The sequence below is a fragment of the Piliocolobus tephrosceles genome, chromosome 3 (assembly GCF_002776525.5).
Source record: "Piliocolobus tephrosceles isolate RC106 chromosome 3, ASM277652v3, whole genome shotgun sequence".
In the NCBI taxonomy this organism is placed as follows: Eukaryota; Metazoa; Chordata; class Mammalia; order Primates; family Cercopithecidae; genus Piliocolobus; species Piliocolobus tephrosceles.
The window spans coordinates 67,541,921-67,569,070 of NC_045436.1; the positions used below are offsets into that span (position 1 = coordinate 67,541,921).

The 27,150-nt window shown below is 37.4% G+C and overlaps 2 protein-coding genes across 6 annotated transcripts in view; both read left to right on the top strand.

The window, feature by feature from the left end:
- TRPC3 (transient receptor potential cation channel subfamily C member 3) overlaps window positions 1-8,507 on the top strand; it is a 72,695-nt gene extending 64,188 nt beyond the window's left edge. For 3 of the 5 annotated variants that reach the window (XM_023217541.3, XM_031935320.1, XM_023217540.3), the window contains 2 exons: window positions 5,086-5,161; window positions 7,641-8,507. In XM_023217541.3, the coding sequence (XP_023073309.2) occupies window positions 5,086-5,161; window positions 7,641-7,783 (219 nt within the window). In that variant the 3' untranslated portion in view covers window positions 7,784-8,507. Of the gene's footprint in view, window positions 1-5,085; window positions 5,164-7,640 lie in introns of those variants that run through there. The other 2 variants (XM_031935319.1, XM_023217542.3) reach the window with 2 other exon arrangements.
- An 8,537-nt stretch (window positions 8,508-17,044) lies between these two features.
- Window positions 17,045-27,150, top strand: part of BBS7 (Bardet-Biedl syndrome 7) — a 63,938-nt gene continuing 53,832 nt past the window's right edge. Inside the window, exons 1-3 of the mRNA XM_026454116.1 lie at window positions 17,045-17,265; window positions 19,822-19,887; window positions 25,246-25,308. Coding sequence (XP_026309901.1) covers window positions 17,230-17,265; window positions 19,822-19,887; window positions 25,246-25,308 — 165 coding nt within the window. The 5' untranslated portion in view covers window positions 17,045-17,229. The remainder of the gene's footprint in view (window positions 17,266-19,821; window positions 19,888-25,245; window positions 25,309-27,150) is intronic.

Genomic DNA, 27,150 nt, shown 5'->3' on the forward strand with positions numbered 1-27,150 from the left:
CCAGGTGGTGGACTCTGGTCCAGTTCATGAAGGATATCATTGACGACTTGGTTTTACTGGAAGCACATGACAGTTTTTCTCTAAATGGGGCAAAATGAGATGTTCCTGAACTCCACTCACAGTGAGCTTCCAGGCACATTCAGGACAACCCCTGTTATACATGATGTTAGGTTACACAGATACAAAGATATAGGTCATGCCTTCAAGAATCTCTCCATTGAAGTAGAATGGCAGTGTTGAGGTTAGGAGGAAGGAAAGGAAAGAATAAGTAGACAGATACTCACATAACACTACATACTATGTGATATAGTTATGCCTATATATGAAATAGAAATAAATACAGATGCAATGAAATATAAATAAAATGGTTTGGGAATAGAGAAAACAAAAATAGCTCAGAGCAGTCTGAACTATGTGAGGTATGCAGGCCCAGAGAACATGAGTATGGGACTTTCAGTCACAGTCCCCCTACCTCTACCCATGCCTGAGGGCAGTTGTCTAAATTCATTTGTTCCTGACTTGCAGCCTCACCTGTTATCTTCATGTTCCTGGAATTTGTGATGCAAAGAACAATGTATAACCATTCAAAAGCTTATGTTATTTCAAATCCTTGATAAACAACTTAGGAACTGCCTCTTCTTTACATTTAGAAACCCACTAGTACTTGCTGCTAATTGGAGCACATATCCAGGGCAACTTGAATCTGTGCTCCCCAGCTTGCAGTCCTTAAACTTGGCCCAATAAACTCTCTACTTATATATTTAGTTTGCCTCAGATTTTTTCTTTAGGTCAACAGAACTGGGAAACCTAGAAGAGAGGATATTTTAAAGTCAATCAATAGGTTTGCAGGTCCCTCTTCAAAAAAAAAAAAAAAAAAACGCAGAAAAAGGTAACAGGTAAAAGTCAATCAAGTAGAAGGAAAAACAAATTTATTCTCTATTGCCCCAAAGAACAGAACTTGGACTGATAGTTATTTTGGCCTCAATACAAAGGAGTTGTTTTCTAACAGCTATAGTTGTCCAAAAATAGATTAAACCAGCTGTCTGAAAAATAGCAGGCCCTCAATCACAGAAGTTTATACAGAAGCTGTGTAATGGTAATCTTTCACAAAGTTTCATGAGTGGTATAAAAACATGAAAAACAACGATTCCTAAGGTCCTTTTCCTGTCTAAAATCTTACTCTATACTTCTGAGTTTTTTTCTATTTGTCTACATCAGTCTTATTACCCTTCATTCACACTTTTTAGATTGTTAAAATTCATAGTACGAAACCTACTAATTGGCTTCTCTGTAGAATTAAATGAGAGAATGAATGTAAAAAGTACCTGATAGAGTGCTTAACAATTATTAGCTGAATTTGAATCAGTAAAAAATACCAAGTGAGAAGAAAATCTTTCACTCTGTTTGGGAAGGAAGATATCTAACCACCTCACAGCTACCCAACCACCCACATCTTATTTCTTCTCCCAGTCTTAATGGAGGGTTGAAAAATGAAATTGGGTTTGTTTGCAGGAAGGACTGTTTGAAGTAAGTACCGCCTGAGATCTTTACCTGGTTACCACTGAATTTCAGTTTTGGAACCTCTGTTTAGGATTTCCATACCCTGGACAGAGAAAATCAATGTCTTTATAGAGTTAGAATGTCTTCCTTAAAGAGTGACTCACAGGCTTGTACCAAGAAAGCTGTATAATTTCTGAAGGTTTGTGGAATGTGGAAGTTAATCTGTCGACTTCTATTGTGTTAGTTAGTTAGCAATTTGAGCAAGAGGGAAAAAAGGTGAATCTGTTATTGGTAGTTTAATTTTTAGTACTAGCTTTAATTAAAGAATCAGTTGGAAATTTAGTTAAAGGTAGTATTTAAAATGGTACTTTTACTTGTTATATATGAGTTTCATGGTCCTTGCTTATGGTACCATCATTAAGATGGATTTATCGAGATACACTTTACAGAAGCTTAGATTATAATGAGAGAATAATAGTTATATTATTCGAGGACCTACTATGTAATTTACATGTACTGTCTCTTTTACAAGACACAGTCTAGCATCTCCCTTATGCAGATTAAGATACCAAGGTTCCAGATCTACATGATTTGTTCTTGCAACTCACAATCTCAACTGTGTTAAAGAAAACCAGAGTTAGACAGTAGCTAAAGTAGTAAAAACAGATTTTATTCAGGAGCTAGTGCAATAGGGGGAGAGAGGCCTCAAGAGTCTTTGTTGCCTATTACACAATACTGTCTTGGGTTTACTAGACAAGCTTCCTAATAGAATGGGGATGGCCAATCTTTGTCTCCTTCTCTGAGCTGCAGATCATTTTAGAATTCTCATGAATTATCTTTCCAACATGAACAAAGGGATGGACTATTACCAGGTAGTGTCATATATGGGGAAACTGATTTCTGTCTAACCTCAGGTACCTTCTTGCCTTGTACAGGGGCTCAACTTGTCTCAGCACTAATTGTTAAATAGTCATTTCTTTTCCATCAATTTGTATTACTGCCTTTCAAGCTGCTTTTAACTGATATACATAACTTTGTATTTTCGTTTTATAGGAATCTGTCTTCACTGTCCCCTAAATTTAACCAGATCCCTGATATGTTCACCCATTATAGTAAATTGTTGCATATCAATATGAAGTTTCACTGGACTGGGGACTGTGTTCACTGTTGTATTCCTAGCACCTAGTTCAGTACCTGCCACAGAATTGGCTTTCAATAAATATTTGCTGAATGAATGAATCAATCCAGTTTAAGATCCATCCAGCTGTGAGTCTGTCTTGGGATCTAGATTCTGCAAAATTCAACAGGTTTTATATCTTACAGTGACTGGTAGAATGAGCTTTTCCTTTTCAGTAGCATGGGCCCTCTCAGTCTGTTGTTATTCTCTGCATAACATTTTGAATCTTCCTGAATTCCTCTCTTTTACTTGACCTTGGTGTAATTTCTACTTTCTTAAAATTGAAGTATGTGTTTTCTACTCTCGCTATGCCTGCATCTTAGTTCAGGTCTTTTTCCCTTTCCTTTGTTATCTTTTGTATACAATATTTGTTACATGCATAAGAATATGTATAATGCAGAATAAATTATGAAGCATAATTACATTCACACCTATGAAACCACCACCGACCTGACAATGATAACATTATCCATCCATTGCCTCTACTTATATGCACCTCCCTATCTACTCCTCTGCCTTCACCTAACAGTTAATCCCTATCTTGAAGTTGGGTTTCTCCTCTTCTTGCTTTGATTTTCTTTTCAAATATAATTTATTGTATGTGTCAATATTCCTAAAAATATATTTTATAGATTTACTTGTTATTGAGCTTCATACTTTGTGGTCTTCTGCAACTGGAATTTTTCACTCAACATTATGCTTCTAAGATTCATCCACACTATTGTGTGTGGCTATGGTGCATTAATTTCATTAATGAACACAATAACTTTACATTGTAACATACTACAATTTGTCTATTCTTATTCATATTTGTTTAGATTGTTCCAGTGTTTTGCGATTTCAGACAGAGTTGCTACAAACATTGTTGTATGTCTCTTGGTTCATACCTGCAAAGTTTCTCTAGACCTTATACTGAGAAGTGGACTTTCTAGGTGAAAGGGCATGCAAATGTTCAACTTTAAAAGATAATACCACCTGGCTGCAGTGGCTCATGCCTATAGCTCCAGCTGCTTGAGAGGCTGAGGCAGGAGGACAGCGTTGTGCCCAGGAGTTTGAGGCAAGCCTGTGCAGTATAGTGAGACTCCACATCTAAATTTTTTTTAATATAAATCAATTTAAAAACTAAAAAGATAATACTAAATTGTCTTCAAAGTTGACTACAGTCTTGCCAGTAAATATAAAAGTCCCCATTGATCCATATCCTTTCCAACACTTGGCATGACTAGATTCATTAATCATTCTCTTTATTAGATGTAAAATTATGTCTACTTTTAGTCATAATTTGTATTTCCCTGCAACAGAGTTTGAAATTGTTTCTTAAGCTTGTTGACCCTTCACGTTTCCATTTCTGTGAAACATTCGTTTGTCTTTTGCCCATTTTAAAATTGGGTTATTTAAGTTTTTCTTATTGAATTAAAGTTCTTTATATATTTGGATCCAAATTATTTTTACTTACAAGTATTACCAATATTTTCTCCCAGTCTATGACTTACCTTTTCACTTTCTTTATGGTATCTCTATAAACAGAAATTTTAAATTGTAATGAAGTTGAATTTATCAGTCTTTTCTATTGTAATCAGAAGTTTTAATCTTGTTTTTTTAAAAATCCAGGTCTACCCTAAATTTATAAATATACTGTCTTATATAATATTTTCTTTTAACGATTCAGAAGCTTTATCTGTCACATTTAAGATGCACATGGAATTAATTTTTGTATTCATGGTATGAAATAGGGCTCCAATTTAATTTTTTCCATATGGATAAACAGTTATCCTAGAAGAGCATTTATTTAGACTGAAAATAGTCACTATATATAGATATTAGAGAAAAGCATGCAATGTAACAAAATATATGGCATTTAGAAAATGTAAAATATAATACAGTAATTAGTATATATACAAAATTTAAAGAAAAGATATTGGAAGGACATACACCAAAATGACAAGAGTGATTATCTTTGGATGGTGAGGTTGCTAATGATTTCATTATTTATTTTGCTCTTCTCTGTATTTTCCAAATTCTCTGTAGAAAGCGTACATTAATGTATTTTTCTAAATACTGGGAAATAAGGTGGTATCTATGGGTGATAATGTAGTGTCAATATAACTTAAAAAGAAACTATTAGTTGAAAGAGAAGCCGTGAATTCAAATCTTCAAGCTTAACTTCTTTTTGAAAGCTTCTTCCATTTCTGAGGCAAAAAAAAGTATTGGTGGATTATGCAGTAAGTCTCAGTAGAAGGCGTTAAGAGAGTTAAATTCTGAAACCTTCGTAATTTTTCTATACATAGTTATAAAAAATTTTTCTCCCAAGTTGTTTGCTTTACAGGTATGTAAGCCTCTTTGGAAGATAGGATTCGGGGCACTTATGTATATCATTGGAGATCTAATCATTTACTTTTGCCCAACAGCAGATAATGAAAAGACTTATAAAGCGGTATGTTTTGAAAGCACAAGTAGACAAAGAAAATGATGAAGTTAATGAAGGTAAGCATCTCCAACTTGAGAAGTATCCTTTTATAACTAACTTAATGAATGTGGAAAACTTCATATTGAGGCATACTTTAAAAATCCAATCCCAGGTTATAGTTTGGATGCCTCTCAGATGGGAGAAGGATCTTATGTTACATTTTTAAAACTTCATCTTTTAAAATAAACAGTTATTTAAAATATTGATCAGAGGCAATTTATCTCTACTCATAGTGCTCTGATTCTTAGAATGTAGAGACTGACATATTTCTAGCAGTTTTTTAATCCCTCTGACATAAAGTAGTCAGTAGTATTGGTTACATTTTCAATGAGTTCACATTAGTGTTAACATTTTTCCAGTTAAGCAGATAAAAGAACAGTGACTCAAACAGAATTCATGTGCTCAGGAAAACCTCTATTTTGTTGTTCAGAAACACAGTTTTAACCTGTTTTTCTTGTCTGGTGCTTCTCTTTTGAATGTCACTTTCCCCCCTGCCTCCTTACTTTAAGGAAGTTTATTTTTTTAAGGCATATTTGAGGCAGGGCATCTGTCTGGACTATAAAAATTTTTTATGAAAGTCTAGAAGGTAGAGCTAAACACAGGCCCAGAGTTAGAAAGAAATCAACCAGGGAGAAATAAGTTGCCCTAAAAATGGAAACTGTACCTTCCAATATCAATGAGATGCCACTAAATCTATCTACACTAACTGATAAAAGAAGAAAGGGCTAAACTTAATAATATTGTTCATGGACTTTGAAGCCATTACTTGATTAATACAAGGAATCCCTTTTAAATTGAAATCAATCTAATAGTATATGTATGTAGAAAAGAAACCTGTGAATTTATAATTGATAACTAGCAAAAATCTAATCATGGTGACCTAATCAAACTGTCTCAGGAGAAAGGACTGGAATGAGGTTGTAGTTTAGAAAGCAGAAGTCTGATCAGTTGTACCATAACCTCCATGGCGGGTGGGGAGGGAGGAACAAAGTGGGAAGAATTGTATGGCCAAAACAGCATAAAAAACAAGAAGCATTTCCCAAGCCCTTGCACAAAAGAGGAAAATCAATGAGAATTTGGAGTTTTGAACAAAGTTCTTACTAAGAAAGTGTGTCTTATAACCTCCTCATTTAATTAACAAGGAAACTGAAATCTGAAGATTTTGAGTAACTTGTGTTTCCTGAATTGGCAGACTAAATATTTAATACAACACATAGGTTGTAGTCTCCCCATGAGTCGGGAACAGGGAAGAAAGGATAGTAGAAGGTGAAATGGGGCAGGGGGTCCTCTATGATACTGAATGGTGTGAGAATCCACTCCTTCCACTGAAGTCTGCCTCATGATTTCAATTAAGATCAGTTTATTCCTTTTATATTGCCATATGCCAAAGGAAGCACTTTTTTTTTTTTTTTTTTTTGCCACAAAAGGGCTCCTCAAATGTTTTGTGTGTACTTCTGAGAGTTAGATTTTTTTTCAAATAAAAAGGCTCTGACTTTTATATAATAGAAGAATATTGAAATTATACTTTAAAGCATATTAAAAATACCAGGAAATATCATCAAAGGTGTGTTTCAAATGCCATTCTACTATAAAAAGCTAAGTCAATGGTTTGAAGAATCGTTTGTTAGATTCAAGGTAAATTCTTGCTCCAACATTCACTTTTGAAAGTCAGTGATTTATCTACATTACAGTCACTTGCAAGAGAATCCAGTGTTTCTTTTCTTTTTTAACCAAATACTGCCTCTCCTTGAAGAGAATCCAGTTTCTAATTGCAATACATGGATGCTCTAAATATTGCCAAACTGAACTATGGGAACAATTTATTTTTATAGCCCAAACTTTCCTATTCTCTTCAAGAATATATTGCCAGTGGTATCAATCTAAACTCCTCAATTGCACTGTTGCTTGTTCTTCCTTATGCATTAATCCTTTATGCTGGACAAACTAATGTCTTCATGTCCATTGCCATTACCTTCCCTAATAAACACTCCCTACTCTTTTTTCTTTCTTTCCCTTACTTCATATTTGCCTTAAAATTATTTGCCTGTCAGATAGATTGATTCATTTTTAGTAAAATTTAGTTTTTCTAGGATTCCCTTTGATCCTAGCAATGGGAAATGTTTGATGCAGATGTCAACCTTTATACTTGAAAGAAACAAAGGGACTCCCGTGTAGTCAGAAAGGAGATATCCTGACTATAGATTAGTTAACAGAGAATCACCTTATGTTAAAAGGTGGGTGAACAAAAGGACAATACTTTAAGCTGAGTGTTACTCTTAAAAAATATAGCTGGACTATTTTTATAGCTTTTTTTCAAAGGTCAGTATGCCTTTAAAGACAGATGTTTCTTAAATATTTTAAAGAAAAAACTTTGAAGTAGCTACTTTGGAGACCTTATGAAGCAAATACATTGATATTGTAAGACTTTCACTCTTTGTTCTTTTCTACATCCAAAAAACAACTTACCAATAATTTTTTTTAATATCAATACTATAGGTGAATTAAAAGAAATCAAGCAAGATATCTCCAGCCTTCGTTATGAACTTTTGGAAGACAAGAGCCAAGCAACTGAGGAATTAGCCATTCTAATTCATAAACTTAGTGAGAAACTGAATCCCAGCATGCTGAGATGTGAATGATATGGCAACCTGGATTTGGCTTTGACTATAGCACAAATGTGGGCAATAATATTTCTAAGTATGAAATACTTGAAAAACTATGATGTACATTTTTAGTATTAACTACCTTTATCATGTGAATCTTTAAAAGTTAGCTCGTAATGGTTTTATTGTTTTATCACATGAAAATGCATTTTATTTGTCTGCCTTGACATTACAATGACATACCATTGTGTTGAAAAGCCCAATATTACTATATTATTGAAATTTTTATTCATTTTAGAGTAAACTCCACATCTTTGCACTACCTGTTTGTCTCCAAGAGACTATCAGTTTCTTGGGGACAGGGATCATGTCTTATTCATCTTTGTCTCTCCAGCATCTAGTACAGTGCCTGGTACATAGTAGGTGCTCAATAAATGTTGAAACCAACTGAACTGAACTGCCAACAAAATAAAAATAAAAAGTCCTCACTATGTAGCATACCTTCCCTTGTCCAAGTTCTGAGTTCTGAAGAGATCTTTTTTTTTTTTTTTTTTTAATAGAAACTGAAGAAATTTTACAACCAGCTATGACTTGGTAAGACATTCTTAGAATTTTAGGTGTCACTGATAATCCTAGAACCATTGAGCCCCGAGGGAAGAATTTGACAACAAAATAGGTTAATGGAAAATATACTTACATTAAATATTTAAGTTTCATATAATTATTTAAAACAACACATTAAAGATTTTTCTAAAATATAGACTGCTTTCTGTCTTAGACTTACATTTATCATTTTTCAGTAATGTGATTTTCTTTTAAGTTGGAGTTTATGCAGGGTTGTCATTTTGTTGTAACGGTCTATTTTCTGCCTCTGCTGCTTTAATGCTAAATGAGATATCAACAGCTGACTTTGTATCTCATCCATGAGCTCCCTTCTGAGTTTTGGAGGGTCTGCTCATAGGAAGAAATAGGAAAGAGCAATGACTATGGGCGTACCTGGAAAGACATGGCCAAGCATCCCCAGGTGTGTTTCAGTTCCTTTTGAGGCATTTCCTGCCATCATTGCTTACAATGATTGACATCTTTTTTTCTTATCAAAGGATTCCAATTCCACTTTCTATATAAAATAGATTGTGATGTATCTACGTATGCCTTATTACATAATTGAGCTGAATGCTGGTAATATCCGCAATGCCTCTTGGGAAAAGGCATACAGACCAGTAAGTTCCCCGGTCACTTCAGAGACCATAAAACATTCAAAGCATTTTTTAACCAGCTACGTTTAAATCTCTCATAGAGTTATGTTTAGCATCCTGAGTCTGTTCAGTCAGTTGCTGTCAAGTCTTATAGGAATACGAATCGTGATCATAGCTCAAAGAGTTTCAGAGGTCCTTAAAACCAACTAAATACATGCTACTTTAAAATCATTGCTGTCACACAGAAAAGCTCTCTAGACATGAAGACAGAAATAAGTGTTAAATGGAACTACATAAAGCTCTTTAAAGTTACTTCTTAATTTCTACTTTTTGGGAGTTAAAACAAATTAAGAAAGGAACTTTATACATTTTTTGCTACCATCGTAGAACATTTCATTAACTTTTGTGCGATGCTAAGAGTATTTGTCTTAAACATTTTAAAGACTTTATGTTGTGTCTCAGAACTGAATAAAACATTGAATTTTTCCATTGTTATATGTTACCATATGTTATATTAAGATAGTAAAGATACAAAGTTTCTATAATAGATATTTCTGATAGTTTTATAGTATGGTCCAGATTCCAAGTGTGAAAAGTTTTTGCTTATTGCTATGGAACTGAATATTTTGTAATTTTCTTCCTTGGGGTTGGAAAAAATGCTGAATGAAAAAGTGGCAGATTCAGCTGGGCACATTCAGCCTACGATCCTTGGAATCTGAAGATCAGAGAAGTATGAAGATAAGCCTCATGGTATCCACACGATGTGAATTAAAAAAAAAAACACTGACTTTTTTTTTTTTTTTTTTTTTTTTTTTTTTTGCGTCCATGCCCCTCACAACTGTAGAACTCTTAACAGGCATTTTTTCTTTATTTACTATGTATAAACTGGTATAGTTTTAATATTTCATTTTTTTCCTTATCATTTCAAGGTGTTGTTTCAGAAGAAGGTGTGATGACAAAGTGTAGTGTGTGTGGTTGATGTTTTTGATGCCCTGCCCAGATGCCCTCTACTGGGCCAGTGCACCTGTCTCCCATATTCTCCTGTCCAGTTCCTAGCTAATCACTTCTCCTGGAGAATTGCCCTCAGCTAAAAATAAGCAGTCTTACCCTGGATGTGATGCCTCCACCTCCCCATGGCCAGTGACTGATGGGTGGGGGCACAAAGGGCCAGCCCCTTGTCTCAAGGTGGGGCCAACTATTTGGTGCAGTTCATGCTCTAGAGCTCCTGAAAGGATTAGGCTGATGCCAGACTCAAGCTGAGATGAAATCTTGGTTTAGCTTCTTCCTCTGCCTTTTCGAGTTTCCTTCCCTCCCTTTCTCCAGAGAGCATCTCCTTAGTGAGTCATCACATCCAAATCTTGTTAGGTTTTGCTTTTAGGGAACTCACACTAAGACAGAAGGTATTAATGTGGTAGCCTACGGTTGAAATGAGGATTAGTCGAGGGGATTGCTGTCAGAATTAGTCCTTCACTTGAGGATAAAGATAGCTCTGGGTCAGCAAGTCCTTTCCCTATTCACTTTTAACAGGTACCTTTGGGAAAACAAAGCTCAGAGTTTTTGGGGCAATTCAGAGAAGGGAGCATTTAAACAGGACCAAAAACAACTTTCTAGAAAAAAAAAAAAAAACATTAATTAAAGGACTGTCAAAACCCCAGGACTCTTCTTTCCTTGGGACATCTCTCATTTTTTGACCTCTTTGCTATTCTTATTTTTTTCTCAGTTACAGATAAAATAAAGAAAAGAAAGCAACAGTCAAACTGCTTCTTAGACTTACTGTTTGAAAAGTTTGGTACTTTTTAAGTTCCTGCTATGTTGAATTTACAGAGCACCCGTGACTTTATGGAAGTCACAATCTGTTCAAAAGTTTGGGTTCTTAGACTTGAAATAATGAGAAAACTTTGAAAAATGGTACACAGTATCTTCAAAGAATTTATGCACAATAAAAACTTTAAAATGATATGTTGTATTTATTAAAAGCAAATTTGATACAATTTAGGATAACTATCTTACCCAATATGTTAATATATTTATATTTCAAATGTGCAAGCCAAGTGAAAGCAGCTTTTGTAAATGGGAAGATAAATTGTCTTATGGACAATATCTAAAGAGAAGTGAAGCCACACTAATGACTGTGGTGTGGGACAACCCATTTAACTTCTCTGGTCTTCATAAATAGTTCAGGCAAACAGGGTTATGCTACATCAGGGGTTTCTAGTCCCTGGAGCTCTTAGAGGTGTTTCAGCAGGTTAATATTATCCAAGGTGGTAATCTTTCTTTCTGTGTCTTTTTTAATTTTTTAAATAAAGTTTTTAAAATATATTTTTAGAGATGGGTCTCCCTATGTTGTCCAGGCTAGTCTTGAACTTTTGGCCTCAAGCGATCCTCCTGGCTCAGCCTCCCAAAATCAGGCTGGGCACTGTGGTGCACACCTGTAATCCCAGCACTTTGGGAGGTTGAAGCAGGTCGATGGCTTCAGTTCAGGAGTTTGAGACCAGAAGGGCAACATGGTGAAACTGTCTCTCCAAAAAAAAAAAAATTAGCCGGGCATGGTGCCGTGTGTCTGTGGTTCCAGCTACTCAGGAGGCTGGGGTAAGAGGATAACTTGAGCCTGGGAAGTTGAGGCTGCAGTGAGCTGTGTTCACGCTACTGCACTCCAGCCTGGGTGACAAAGTGAACCCCCCCCCCCAAAAAAAAACAAAACCTAAAACGGGTATCTGTAACTTTGTTCAGTTTAAAAAAGAGTTTGAAAATTTCTAAATTTATACCATGTGTTAGGGGAAACTAATGTTTTTACTCATGACTCAGTCACTCTGCTGACCACCACTAGCGTGTTGATGGTTTTAACTTTAATGCAGTTTAAATTGCTTTTATTTTTAGCCATAAGTTGTTTTACTTATACTCATAATAATTGCTTTAGCACCATAACATCAGGTTATAAATTACTGAGGTGCATGGTAATTCTGCACATTTGTCTCCAAAGTGGTCTTTGTCACATCTGAGAGGCAATCATCTTCTGTTGAGTTTTATAAAGACCACCAAGATGTCTCTGATACCTTAAAACATCTTTAAAAAGAGGACACACAGTGGTAATTTAACTTGACATTTTCTTTATTGTGAATAAAAATTCCTCACCCTGCTAATTAATTAGTTGAGGAATATTTAAAATTAGTAGTTTGAAATCTGTACTAATCATTTAGAAACAAAACATAGTATGTACTTTAAAAATAATAAATTGCATTTTTAAATGCAAAATCAAAGAACTCCAAATATCATATTATGCAAACTTTTTGTATTGTTTTGATGCTATATCATAGCCTCATTTCACTGTTTTAAAATAAATTTGAGCTTCAAAACAAACTCTTGCTTTCCTTCTACACAATTAATTAAACAGTGGATATCACTTGTTAAATGGAAAATAAGCACTGCCAGCATTGTCTGTTTTTGTTTTTGTTTTGCCTATTTATTAGAATCATAGTATTTCTTAATTATTTGTATGAACTATTTTTTAAGATATTAACTCTTTTCTCCTATATTTTTGTTTTCATTTAAACATTGTAGTGACATATTGAAATGTTTATCTTTACTTTTCTTTTTTTTTTTAAGTTAGTTTTTTGTTTGTTTGTTTTTTAGAGATGGGGCCTTGCTATTTTGCCCAGGCTGGATTGCTGGGCTCAAGTAATCTTCTTGAGCCTCAGCCTTCAAATAGCTGAGACTACAGGCATGTACCACCATATCGGCTTTTTTCCTTTGTGGTTTCTTCTATTCCTTTTGAGATCAGTTTCCTTCTGTTATGGGCTGAATTGTGTCCCCTCAAAACACGTGTTAAAGTCCTTGCCTTCAGTATCTATAGTTGGAGATAGGGTCTTTAAAGAGGCGATTAATTTAAAATGAGATAATCTCAGCGGGCCCTAATTCAATATGAGTGGTGTCCTTATAAAAAGACAAGATAAGACACAGACAGATATAGAGGAAGGACCATGTGAAGACACAGGGAGAAGACAGCGATCTACAAGCCAAGAAGAGAGGCCTCTGAAGATTGGTTTGGTTCCCTGCTGACACCTTGATCTATGACTTCCAGACTCCAGGACTGTGAGAAAATAAATTTCTGTTGTTGAAAAGCTTCCCAGTGTGTAGTACTTTGCTATGTCAGCCCTAGCAAACTAATAATATATCCTCCAACCTCCAAAATTCTGTAAAATGCTATACAATTCTATTTTCTTCTATCTCTTCTATGGTTTTATTTTTCAATTCTAAGATTTATCTGTATTTTTTTCTTGAATGTAAATTGATGTATATTTCCCCCAAATTGCTGAAGAGCTAACCCATCTTCATGTATTGTCTGTTTTAATGTGGAATTATTTTAGCCTCAGAGAAATAATTGTCTGGAACATAGGGAAAACTTTTTCAAATATTGCTGCAGTAAATAACTTCTCTTCTAAAGAAGTACCTCTTCTCAGGGATTTAATTCTTTTTGTTTCACAATTATTTGTGAACTCTTACCTGGAAAGCCACAGTGGCTCATGTCTGTAATCCCAGAACTTTGGGAGGCTGAGGTGGGCGATCACTCGAGCCCAGGAGTTCAATACCAGCCTGGGCAACATGGCAAAACTCCATCTCTACAAAAAAAATAGAAAAAGAAAAACCACAAAAATCAGGGAAGTAGCTGTATCTGAACTCATTTGTACTTCCCTAGGCAGAGCTCTATGCACATTAAAGAAGGACTGATGAAAGTGAGTCAAAGAATGTCAGCTCTTAAATCGTGGGTCACTATGGGTCAGTAGTAGTCTGTGGGGCCCCGAGGGGCAGAGGTGGTTCCTGAGGCCTTTTCACAGCTGGGCAATTTTGAAACTATTTTCATAATACTAAGATGTGATTTTCCATTTCACTCTGCTGACATTTGCGATGATGGTACCAAAACAATGGTGGTTAATACTGCTAGTGCTTAAGCATAAATCAAAATAGTGGCTCCAAACTGTACTAGTAGACACTATATTCTACATGCCATGCACTGATAGGAAACAAAAACCATTTCATATAAAAATGTCCTTTACGAAGCATCAACATTGTTAATATTATCTTTTTTCTTTTTTTCTTTCTTCTGATTCAGCCCTCATTTATTACATCTTAACTCTTGAATATGTCTTTTTAAATGTTCTATGTGATGACATAAGAAGTATGTATAAAATCCTTCTACTGAATATTGAAGTACATTAGCTGTCTCAAGGAAAAGCACTTGTGGGATTGAGCTGCTAGCTGAACTTGCTGCTTTTTTCATGGGACACTATTTTTATTTGAAGGAATTACTGACAAATCATGATTATTCAGACTTAGATATTTGGCATTTACTTTCTTGTGAATTCAAGAAGGGAACCTATCAGTTCAAGGAAAACAATCGACATTTGTTGCCAATGTGTAAATTTCAAACTTTCAAGCACAAATTTGAATTTTGGAAAATATGTATTCGCCATCTAAATTTGACAGATCTCCCATACTCGGGACTTTACTGATGAGATCTATGGTGGTACTAACAGGGATGGGATTTTTTGATGTTATGTAACGAAGTCACATTTCACATTGCAACTAACCTTTCAAAAAACTACCACTTGACTTGTTGAGTTTGGATGAAATTTTCTTCATATACATGAACAAAAACAACATATAACAATCGATTGAATGCAGTAGCAGATTTGAAGCTCCTCCTGTCTACTATTAAAATGGACAGAAAATAGATTTGCACACAGTACCCGTTATTTCATTTTACTCTTTGATTTTGGAAAATATTTTTAATTAAGATATTTGTCATAGGTTTTTAAAAAACACTGTTTTCAGTTCTAATGTCTAATATGGTTAACATCAATAGGTAAACTCATATAAACAAATGGTCTTCATACTTTCCAAAGCAATCTACAGATTCAGTGTAATTGCCATCAAAATATCATTACTATTTTTCACAGAACTAAAACAAAAGTTCTAAAATTCATATGGAACCGAAAAAGAGCCTGAATAGCCAAAGTAATAATAAGCAAAAAGAACAAATCTGGAGGCATAATGTTACCAGACTTCAAATTATACTGCAAGGCTAGTTACCAAAACAGCATGGTACTGGTAAAAAAAAAAAAAAAAAAAAAAAAAAAAAGTAGACACATAGGCCAACGGAACAGATAGAGAACCCAGAAATAAAGCCAAGTACTTACAGTCAACTGATCTTCGACAAAGCATACAAAAACGTAAATTAGGAAAAGGGCACCCTATTCAATAAATGGTGCTGGGAAAACTGGTTTAGCCACATGTAGAAGAATGAAACTGGATTCCCATCTCTCACCTTATACAAAAATCAACTCAAGATGAATCAAAGACTTAAATCTAAGACCTGAAACCACAAAAATTTTAGAAGATAACATTGGAAAAACTCTTTTGGACATTAGCCAAATGCAACAAAAACAAAATAAATGGGACCTAATTAAACTAAAAAGCTTCTGCACAGCAGAAGAAATAATCAGTAAATAGTCCATAGAGTAAAATAAAATATTTTCAAATTGTGCATCTGATAAAGGACTTGTATCTAGAATCTACAAGGAACTCAAATCAGTTAGAAAAAAACAATCCCATCAAAAAGTAGGCAAAGGACATTTTTCAAAAGAAGATACACAAATAGCCAACAAACCTGAAAAAATGCTCAACATCACTAAATCACCAGGGAAATGCAAATTAAAACCACAGTGAGATACCACCTTACTCCTGCAAGAATGGCCATGAGGCGGGCAAATCACGAGGTCGGGAGTTTGAGACCAGCCAGGCCAACATGGCAAAACCCTGTCTCTACTAAAAATACAAAAATTAGCCAGGCGTGGTGGCGGGCACCTGTAATCCCAGCTACTCGGGAGGCTGAGGCAGGAGAATCACTTGAACCCAGGAGCCGGAGGTTGCAGTGAGCCTAGATAGTGCCATTGCACTCCAGCCTAGGGAATAAGAGCAAGACTCTATCTAAAAAAAAAAAAAAAAAAAAAAAAATTAAAAAACAGTAGATGTTGGCGTGGATATGGTGAAAAGGGAACACTTTTGCACTGCTTGGGGGATGTAAATTAATACCACCACTATGGAAAACAGTATAAAGCTTCCATAAATAAATAAAAGTGGAGCTACCATTCAATCCAGCAATCCCACTATTGGGTATCTACCGAAAGGAAAAAGACACATATATATGCATGTTTGTAGCAGCATAATTCGCAATTGCAAAGATATGGAACCAACCTAAGTGTCCATTGACTAAGGAGTGAATAAAAAAAATGTAGTACATATATACACCATTGAATACTACTCAGCCATAAAAAGGAACGAAATAATATCTTTTGGCAGCAACTTGGATGGAGCTGGAGGCCATTATTCTAAGTGAAGTAACTTAGGAATAGAAAACCAAATACTGCATGTTCTCACTTATAAGTGGGATTAAGTTACGAGGAGGCAAAGACATACAGAGTGATGTAATGGATTCTGGGGACTCCAGGTGGGGAGGAGATTGGGAGCGGGGTGAGGGATAAAAGACTACATATTAGGTACAGTGTACACTGGTGGGTGACGGGTACACTAAAATCTCGGAATTCGCCACTCAAGAGTTCATCCATGTAACCAAAACCCACTGGTACACCCAAAACTATTGAAATAAAAAATAAATAAAAATGAGAGAAAACCCACAAAAAGCAAATGGCTTTGTGGTCCTCAACGGTTTTTTAAGAGTTTTGTAAAGAAGTCCTAAGGCCAAAAGTCTGAGAACCGCTGCTGTAAGCTAACACCTATAACGGTGGAACCTAATTTTTCGCGGGACCCTTTCCAATGTCAGAGAGAAATCGGTCAGAATCTAGTAGGCTTAACTAGTTTTTTCTACAGCGATGAGGAAAGAAGGCCAGTATTAGACCTGGGCCGCGGTGAGAGTGGAGCCAAGGATGCATCTGGGGTCTCTGTGGAAACCGCCTTGTCTGGGTCTCCCGGCCCTCGCGCCCTTAGTTCCTCTCCGCCTCTGATTGGAACACGCTACTAGTGGGCGGTGCTTCGGGAAAGGGGCGGGCCTTCACATTCATCCAGGAGCCCCTCGCAGCAGCGTACTGACGTCACGCAGGACGCCACTGCCCTGTTGCTCGGCCTTTGCAGCCCAGGAAGTGGGCGCGGTAGCTGTAGCTGGATGCTGAGGGGGCGCGGGCGGCTTTTTGACTGGGTCGGAGGCCTGCGGGCCGGAAGTCTCTGTCCCTCCTGTTCTTGTCCGGCGCTGCTTAGCCCCTCCGCTTTGTCATCATGGATCCGATTTTAAACCGAATGGATTATCTACAGGTAAACCCAAGGGATGGGGCGGGCACCGCGCTGGACAAGCCCAGCTCCCAAAGAGGATTCCTTCCTTCCCCTGCAGAAAGTCTGGGTCTCCAGGAGCTGGTGGGGAGGCGAAGGAGCCGGGCTGGGTGCCGACCTCTCAGCGCCCCGCCTTTGGGCAGCTCCCTCTTGTCTGTGACGGTCCAAGGCGACCGGGGAAAAGCGGCGCAAGCCCCCACGGTGCTGGCTCCTGCCGGGTCCTGAGGATGCTCTGAAAATGCTAACACGGTCTGATCCCGGATTCCCCCCAGGGCCCTTCTCCTGCTCCCTAGCCGTGGCTGCCTGAGGGCCTCTAATCCTCAATCTCCATCTCTACCCGGACCGTTCTCCGAAGCACCGGGCACTTGTTTCTTACTGTGAGCTGGACCGCACCAGGCAGATCATAGTAAAGGCAATGAAAACTGGGCCGGGGGCGGTGGCTCACGCCTGTTATCCCAGCACTTTGGGAGGCCGAGGCGGGTGGATCACCTAAGGTCAGTAGTTCGAGACCAGCCTGGCCAACACGGTTAAACCTCGTCTCTACAAAAAATACAAAAATTAGCCCGGCGTGGTGGCGGGCGCCTGTAATCCCAGTTACTCGGGAGGTTAAGGCAGGAGAATCGCTTGAACTCGGGAGGCAGGCTGCAGTGCGCCGACATCATGCCACTGCACTCTACCTGGGGCGACAGAGTGAGACTGTCTCGAGAAGGGGGAAAAAAAGCAATGAAAACAGTTTAATGTGTATCTAGCTTATTCTAAGAATTTAGCATACCTACCAACATATTTAATCCTCATAAGAATTTGCAAAGTAGGCCGGGCGCGGTGGCTCAAGCCTGTAATCCCAGCACTTTGGGAGGCCGAGACGGGCGGATCACAAGGTCAGGAGATCGAGACCATCCTGGCTAACACGGTGAAACCCCGTCTCTACTAAAAAAATACAAAAAACTAGCCGGGCGAGGTGGCGGCGCCTGTAGTCCCAGCTACTCGGGAGGCTGAGGCAGGAGAATGGCATAAACCCGGGAGGCGGAGCTTGCAGTGAGCTGAGATCTGGCCACAGCACTCCAGCCTGGGTGACAGAGCGAGACTCCGTCTCAAAAAAAAAAAAAAAAAAAAAAAAGAATTTGCAAAGTAGACAATATTATAAATGAGGATCTAAGGGGTTAAAGAAGGTAAGTAATTTGCTTAATAGCTAAAAATTAGGGATTTGCTATTTTAATCAAAGTCTCGGACTCCAGAACTGGTGTTTTTTTGTTACACCACACTGCCTTTCAGAATTCCTTTCAGACCTAAAATTCTCTCTACCCCAATTCCTCACCATATTTTTAGGCCATCTCATTTCAGCTAATGGTACAAATGTTTGCGCAGTCAATTTTCTAGGGGTTTATGTTATGTACTTCCCACCTTAATATCTTCCATATCCAACTGGTCACCACATCTTACTGCTTTTAACTCCCAAATATCTCTTGAATCTGTCCCGTGTCTTTCATCTCTATTACCCTCATTTGGGTTCTCATCTTCTCTTGCTTGAATAATTGAAATAACCTCCAAACTGGGCTCCTGAACACCAACTTCATCTCCCTCCAAGCCATCCTTCACATCACTTGCTAGATTGATGTTTCAGAAATACAAATCTAAACAGATGACTTTAATACAATTTTCTGGAATTCAGAATAAAGTCATTTATACTATATGACAGTTTTATCATGATGTGTTGTTTTCACCAGTTTCTCTCCCATTGATCCCATCCTCTTCTCCTAACTATACCCCAGCAGTGACAGTTCCCTGCTGCTTTCATCCTCTGTATTTTTTTGTAAAATAATCTTCACCCGTTAGATTGGATATTATGGCCATCATCATGTTTGTTATTTTAGCAGAAATCGTTGTTGTTGTTGTTGTTGTTTTGAGACAGGGTCTTGTTCTGTCACCCAGCCAATCTGGAGTACAGTGGCATGTGACATGATCTGACTCACCAAAGCCTCAAATTCCTGGACTCAAGTTATCCTCCTGCCTCAGCCTTCCAAGTAGTTGGGCCTACAGGCATGCACCACCATGCCTAGCTAATTTTTTATTTTTTGTAGAGACAGAGTCTCTTGTGTTGCCTGGATGGTGTTGAACACCTGGGCTCAAGTGATCCTCCAACCTCAGCCTCCCAAAGTGCTGAGAATACAGGCATGAGCCACTGCATGTGATTTTAACGTTGCATTTTTAGTAACTATAATCTGTTTTCAAAGTTCTTGAATCACTTTGCTCAACAACTGTATGCAGTTGGAAAAGAAGGCTTCTAGAGATATTTTTAAATAAAGCATCTTGACAGTCATCTTACACAACTATTTTTGGCTTGGCAACTTTATAGGATAAATTTTACTATTTTGGTTGTTTTGTATATGTATTCTGACTAATATGACATACCTCATTAGATAATAGTTATATCACTAATTTCAGTTTAACAAAAAGGTTCACTATAACCTAAATCTGCTGATCCTTTTAAGCTCTGTATTAACTTCAAATTAAATTCACTAAGCACCTGGTGTTTTTCTTTAGGTTGGAGTAACATCTCAGAAGACTATGAAGCTACTTCCTGCCTCAAGACACAGAGCTACACAAAAGGTACCATATAGATTCTGATTTCTCCACTATTCGCTAGTACTAACAGAGGAGAGGCTCCTATTTCCTTCTTTATTGTTAAGTTATTCTCTTAAAAATGCTAATGTTAGAATGGAAATGATTTTTTAAAAATTTGAACAGAAATTGGAATACCGAGGGACATTTATAGACAATAATTTTCTTGGACATTAAAATTATTACATACCATTAGTAAATAGTGTAGGCAAACTTAAAAACCATACTCCATTTTTCTGTGTATCAGATGTATGAAAAAAGAAATATAAAGTAGAATAAGATATCAAGAAAATGTTCTCTTTAAACTTTCTCATATTTTAAAGTCATTAAATATTTTGATGTTAAACTTTGTACTTAACAACACTGATTATGTTTAAAGAAATATTGATCCTATGATTTCCACAAAACAATTACACTTTCTTAGTAGACTAGCCAGGTATTTTAAAACTGCAAAAAATACTTTATCCTGATATATAAACATTTAGCAAGATGAATCAACAATTACATATAGTACTAGAAATCTTAGCCAGAGCAATTATACAAGAAAAAGAAATAAAGTGTATCCAGATTGGAAAGGAGAATCAAATTATCTGTTTGCAGATGACATGATCCTATATATAGAAAAACCTAAAGACTCAGCCGGGCACGGTGACTCACTCCTGTAATCCCAGCACTTTGGGAGGCCGAGGCGAGTGGATCATGAGGTCAGGAGATCGAGACCATCCTGGCCAACATGGTGAAACCCCGTCTTTACTAAAAAAAGTAAAAATAAAAGTAAATAAATTAAAAAAAGCCGGGCATGGTGGCAGGCACCTGTAGTCCCAGCTACTTAGGAGGCTGAGGCAGGAGAATGGCGTGAACCCGGGAGGTGGAGCTTTCAGTGAGCCGAGATTGCACCACTGCCCTCCAGCCTGGGTGACAGAGCAAGACTCTGTCTCAAAAAAAAAAAAAAGAAAGGAAAACCTAAAAACTGTACCAAAAAATTCTTAGAACTGACAAATGAATTCTGTAAAGTTGCAGGATACAAAATTAATATACAGAAATTAGTAGTGTTTTTATACACCACAAACTAACTGAAAAAGAAATCAAGAACACAGTCTCAATTATAATAGATAAAAGATAAAATACTTAGTAATAAATTAACCAAGGAAATGAAAGACCTCTATAAGGAAAACTATAAAACACTGATGAGAGAAATTAAAGAGGATACAAACAAATGGAAAAACATCCCATGTTCATGGATTGGAAGAATTAATATTGTTAAAATGACAATACCACCCAAAGCAATCTACAATTCAATGCAATCTCTATCAAAATACCAATGTCATTCTTCACAGAAAGAGAAAAAAAAATCTTAAAATTTGTATGGAACCACAAAGACCCCAAATGGTCAAAGCAATCCTGAGTAAAAAGAACAAAGCTGGGGCATTATACTACCAGATCCCAAAATATACTACAAAGCTGTAGTAACCAAAACAGCATAATACTGGCATAAAAACACAGAGACACAGAGAACATAAAACAGAATAGAGAACTCAGAAATTAATCCACATATCTACAACCAACTAATTTTTGACAAAAGAGCCAAGAACACCCTCTGGGGAAAGGACAGCCTCTTCAATAAATGGTGCTGGGTAAACTGGATATTCATATGCAGAATGATGAAACCAAGACTTCCACCTCTCACCCTCTCACCCCATTTAAAAATGAACACAAAATGGATCAAAGACCTAAATGTGGCCAGGTGTGGTGGCTCACACCTGTAATCCCTGCAATTTGGGAGGCCGAGGCTTGTGGATTACTTGAGGTCAGGAGTTCGAGACCAGCCTGGCCAACGTGATGAAGCCCCATCTCTACTAGAAATACAGAAAATTAGCTGGTCGTTGTGGCAGGCACCTGTAATCGCAGCTACTTGGGAGAGTAAGACTCCATCTCAAAAAAGCAAAACAAAACAAAAACAAAAACAAAGAAGACCTAAATGTTAATGCTTTAGGACATTGGTCTGGGGAAATATTTAATGAACAAGACCTCAAAAGCACAAACAACAAAAGCAAAAATAAACAAATGGGATCATATCAAACCAAAAAGCTTGAAACACAGGAAAGGAAACAAGAGTGAGAAGACAACCTATAGAATGGGATTTAAAATATTTGCAAACTACTCATCCAGCAAGGAATCAATATCCAGAATATACAAGGAACTCAAACATACCAATAGCAAACAAACAAGCAATCTGATTAAAAAGTGGGCAAATGATCTAAACAGACATTTCTCAAAAGAATACATACAAATGACCAAAAAATAGGAAAAAATACTTATCATTAATCATCAGGAAAATGCAAATCAAACCACAATGAAGTATCATCTTACCCCAGTTAGAATGGCTGTTATCAAAAAGACAAGAAAACAAAAAGCCAAAAAACAACAAATACTAGCAAGAATGTGGAGAAAGGAAACTCTTCTGTGCCATTGGTGGGATAGTACATCCACTATAGAAAACAGTACGTAGGATTTTTCAAAAACTACAAATAGGGCTACCATATGATCTAGCAACCCCACTACTGTGAATTTACCCAAAGGAAAGGAAATCATTATATCAAAGAGACAATTTGCACCCCTATGTTCTATTGCAGCATTGTTCACAATAGCCAAGATAAGGAATCAGCCTGGGTGTTTAACAACAGATGAATGTATAAAAAAATGTGGTATACATACACAATGGAATACTGTTCAGCAATAAAAAATAATGAAATCCTGACCAGGCACGGTGACTCACGCGTGTAATCCCAGCACTTTGGGAGGCCGAGGCGGGCGGATCACCTGAGGTCAGCAGTTGGAGACCAGCCTGGCCAACATGGTGAAACCCCATCTGTATTAAAAATACAAAAATTAGCCAGGCATGGTGGCAGACATCTGTAATTCCAGCTACTTGGGGGACTGACGTGGGAGAATCACTTGCACCCTGGAGGCAGAGGTTGCAGTGAGCCGAGATGGCACCGTTGTACTCCAGCCTGGGCGACAAAGGCAAAACTCTGTCTCAAAAAAATAAAAAAAGAGCGAGAAGAATGAAATCCTGTCATTTGTAATAACATAGATGGAACTGGAGGACATTATGTTAAGTGAAATAAACCAGGAACAGAAAGTTGAACACCACATGTTCTCCTTAATATGTGGAAGCTAAAAAAATTTGGTCACGTTGAAGTAAAAAGTAGGACAGAGAATACTAGAGGCTGCAAAGGGTAGAGGGAAGGGAGGGATAGGGAGGCATTTATTAAAGGATATAAAATTATAGCTAGATAGGAAGAATAAGCTCAAGTAGTCTATACCACTATAGGATGACTATAGTTAACAATATATAGTTTCAAAGAGCTAAAAAGAATATATTGACTGATCCCAACACAGAGAAGTGATCAGTATTTTAGATGATGGATATGCTAATTATCCCAGTGTGATCAGTATATGTTATATGTATTGAAACATTGCTGTGTACCCCACAAAGATGTATAATTGTTGTCAATTAAAAAATAAAATTAAATGAATAAAATAAAAAAGGTAAACCAACAGATTTCTGATATTTATTGTATTAAGTCTACTAGATTAGCACTTCTGAAACTTTTTGGTCTCAGCACCCCTTTACACAATTAAATGATTGAGGATTACAAAGAACATTTTTTTATGTAAGTTGTATGTATCAATACTTACTGTATTAAAATGAAGACTAAGAAATGCTTAAACTATTTTATTAAAAAATTAACTCATTACATGTTTATATAACACATCTTTATGAAAAATAATTATTTTTCAAAACAAAAAAGAATTTAGTGAGTATAGTGTCATTATGTTACACTTTTTGCAACTTCGTTAATGTCTGGCATAAGCATACACACATAGATTTTCATATTTGTTTACTGCATTCAATCTTGTGCTATGTTGTTTTGGTTGAAATATTTGAAGAAAATCAGCTTACACAGATACATAGTTGGAAATAAGGAGGGGTATTTAAATAACTTTTTCAGATGATTGTGACTCTTTCTATTTGATACTATGCCTAAACTTGATTAGTAGTTTCTTTTTTTTTTTTTTTTTTGAGACGGAGTCTCGCTCTGTCACCCAGGCTGGAGTGCAGTGGCCGGATCTCAGCTCACTGCAAGCTCCGCCTCCCGGGTTTACGCCATTCTCCTGCCTCAGCCTCCCGAGTGGCTGGGACTACAGGCGCCCGCCACCTCGCCCGACTAGTTTTTTGTATTTTTTTTAGTAGAGACGGGGTTTCACCGTGTTAGCCAGGATGGTCTCGATCTCCTGACCTCGTGATCCGCCCGTCTCGGCCTCCCAAAGTGCTGGGATTACAGGCTTGAGCCACCGCGCCCGGCCAGATTAGTAGTTTCTTAAACCAGAGCTCCCAAACTTTTTTAGCACGAGGAACCAGTTTCGTGGAAGACAGTTTTTCCACCAATGGGGCTGGGATTGTTTTGTGATGATACTGTGTTCTACCTCAGATCATCAGGAATTAGTTTGATTCTCCTAAGGAGCATACAACCATGTGCAGTTCACAATAGGGTTTGTGCTTCTATGAGACTCTAATATGACGCTGCCAATTTGACAGGAGGCGGAGCTCAGTCTGTAAATGATCGCTTTCCCGCTGCTCACCTCTTGCTGTGTGGCCAGGTACCCAACAGGCCATGGACTGGAACTGGTCCAAGGTTGTTTGATATCTCCTTTTGGGAAGAAGGGCTAAAATGTCTCTCTATATTTATTTCAAAATAATTCATTGTCTACATGTTGGTAATTGTTGAAACTAGGTGATGGGCACATGATAATTCATTATAATATTTTGTGTACATTTTCACACATTAAAATTTTACTTTTAAAAAAGGTGTTTAAAATTATTAAATATGTCACTCACAACTTTATTTGATAATCTGTTTTAAAAGTTAATCTTAAAATGTTCTTATGCTCCAGTTATGAAAAAAAAATTACTTTGTAGGCATTTCTGACCATAATCCATTGTCTGGAAGTATACCTTCATAACAACCTGCATGTGGATTCCCAGAACCTACAATAAAAGTTGAAAAAACAACAACAACAACAAAAAAACCATATTTGTGTTGTCCTATTAACTTTATAGGAACAAAATCTATGGCCAATTACTTTTCTAATGACTCTCCATATCCTTCTCTTTTGGCTCTTGTTCTTTTGAGGATTATTTTTTGTGGGGGTGTCTTTCCTAGATTTTCTGTTCTCTATTAAGTCAATATTTATAAATTAAGAATCTTGCTTTCCCTGTATATAATTATTAGGTCATAATATTAATAATAGTAATTTTAGATTCTTTTCCATCTATTACAGGTGGTTATTGGGGATCATGATGGGGTAGTTATGTGCTTTGGCATGAAGAAAGGAGAAGCAGGAGTAAGTATAGCCTTGTGAAGGGGAAAAATAGTTCTCTAAAACAGAATGCACTATTTATTGAATATACTAGGTTAAAAATTTCCTAAAATACAGATAATGGAAAATGGGTTCTGAGGGAAGTAGTTAATGTGAGGTATGAGTCTGCAGGCAGCACAAAAGTCATTTGCTAGCTAGTTGTAAGGCACCTTCGGCATCCTGTGGTTGTGGGTTACTTTTCTACGCTGTGTAATATATTACCTCAAATTTAGGGCCTTAACACAACACGCATTTATTATCTAACAGTTTCTGTAGCACAGGAGTTTGTGCTCAAGGTTTCACATAGCTGCAATTTAGGTGTCAGCTAAGCTGTGTTCCTTTCTAGAGTGTGGGGTCTTATTCCAAGCTCATGTGGTTGTTTGCAGAATTCAATTCCTTGCTATTACAGGACTGAGGTCCCCACTTTATTAATATCTGTAAACCAGGGGCTGCTCTCAGTTCCTTGAGGTCTGTACAATTTCTTGCTGTGTGGTCCTCTCACAGTCCTTCTCACAACATGGTAATCTAATTCTTCAAAGCCGGCAGGAAATTTCTCTAGTCTGCTAAGAAAGAATCTTATGTAGCATAATGTAATCATGGAAGCAACTAACCTACAACCTTTGCCACTTAATTTAACCTAATCAAGGAAGTTATTACTCTTATATTATCATATTTACAGGTCATAATTAGAAATTTAGAATGATGAGTCTGAGATGTGAATTCTGGTATTCATTATATACTATATGGAATTTCCAAAAAGATGAAGAGAATAAAAACTACCAGAAACTCAGTGTTTCCAGTATTCATATTCTCCCAGATATCTTATTCTCTGTATATAAAGTCATGGGGAGGAAGTGGAGGATAAGAAGCTGGTGCAAATAATAAAATGGAAAATAATCATGAAAAAATTAGTGAAATGAATATTGTTTTCAGTTAAATAGATATATGATTATAGGTATTAAGTCATACATTCACATTTTCAGAAAATTCTATAGTCCTTTACTATTAAAATTTATAAAAATTGTAAAGAAACCAGGAAAGATTAGTTTTAAAAGATGATTGAAGTATAAAAACATGTTCATTGGACCTCATTAAAGAATTTGCCGAGGGGGCGGAGCAAGATGGCCGAATAGGAGCAGCTTCAATCTCCAACTCCCAGCGCGAGCGACACAGAAGACCGGCGATTTCTGCATTTTCAACTGAGGTACTGGGGTCATCTCACTCGGGAGTGCCGGACAATCGGTGCTGGTCAGCTGCTGCAGCCCGACCAGCGAGAGCTGAAGCAGGGCGAGGCATCGTCTCACCTGGGAAGCGCGAGGGGGAAGGGAGTCCCTTTTCCTAGCCAGGGGAACTGAGACACACAACACCTGGAAAATCGGGTAACTCCCACCCCAATACTGCGCTGTAACACCGGCACACCGGAGATTGTATCCCACACCTGGCCGGGAGGGTCCCACGCCCGCGGAGCCTCTCTCCTTGCTAACACAGCAGTCTGCGGCAATCTAACCGCAAGGCAGCAGCGAGGCTGGGGGAGGGGCGCCCGCCATCGCTGAGGCTTAAGTAGGTAACTAAAGCCGCTGGGAAGCTGGAACTGGGTGGAGCTCACAGCAGCTCAAGGAAACCTGCCTGTCTCTGTAGACTGCGCCTCTGGGGACAGGGCTCAGCTAAAGGAGTAGAAGCCTGTGAAACGCGAACGACTCTGTCTGACAGCTTTGAAGAGAGCAGGGGATCTCCCAACACGGAGGTTGAGATCTGAGAAGGGGCAGTCTGCCTGCTCAAATGAGTCACTGACCCCTGAGTAGCCTAACTGGGAGACATCCCCCACTA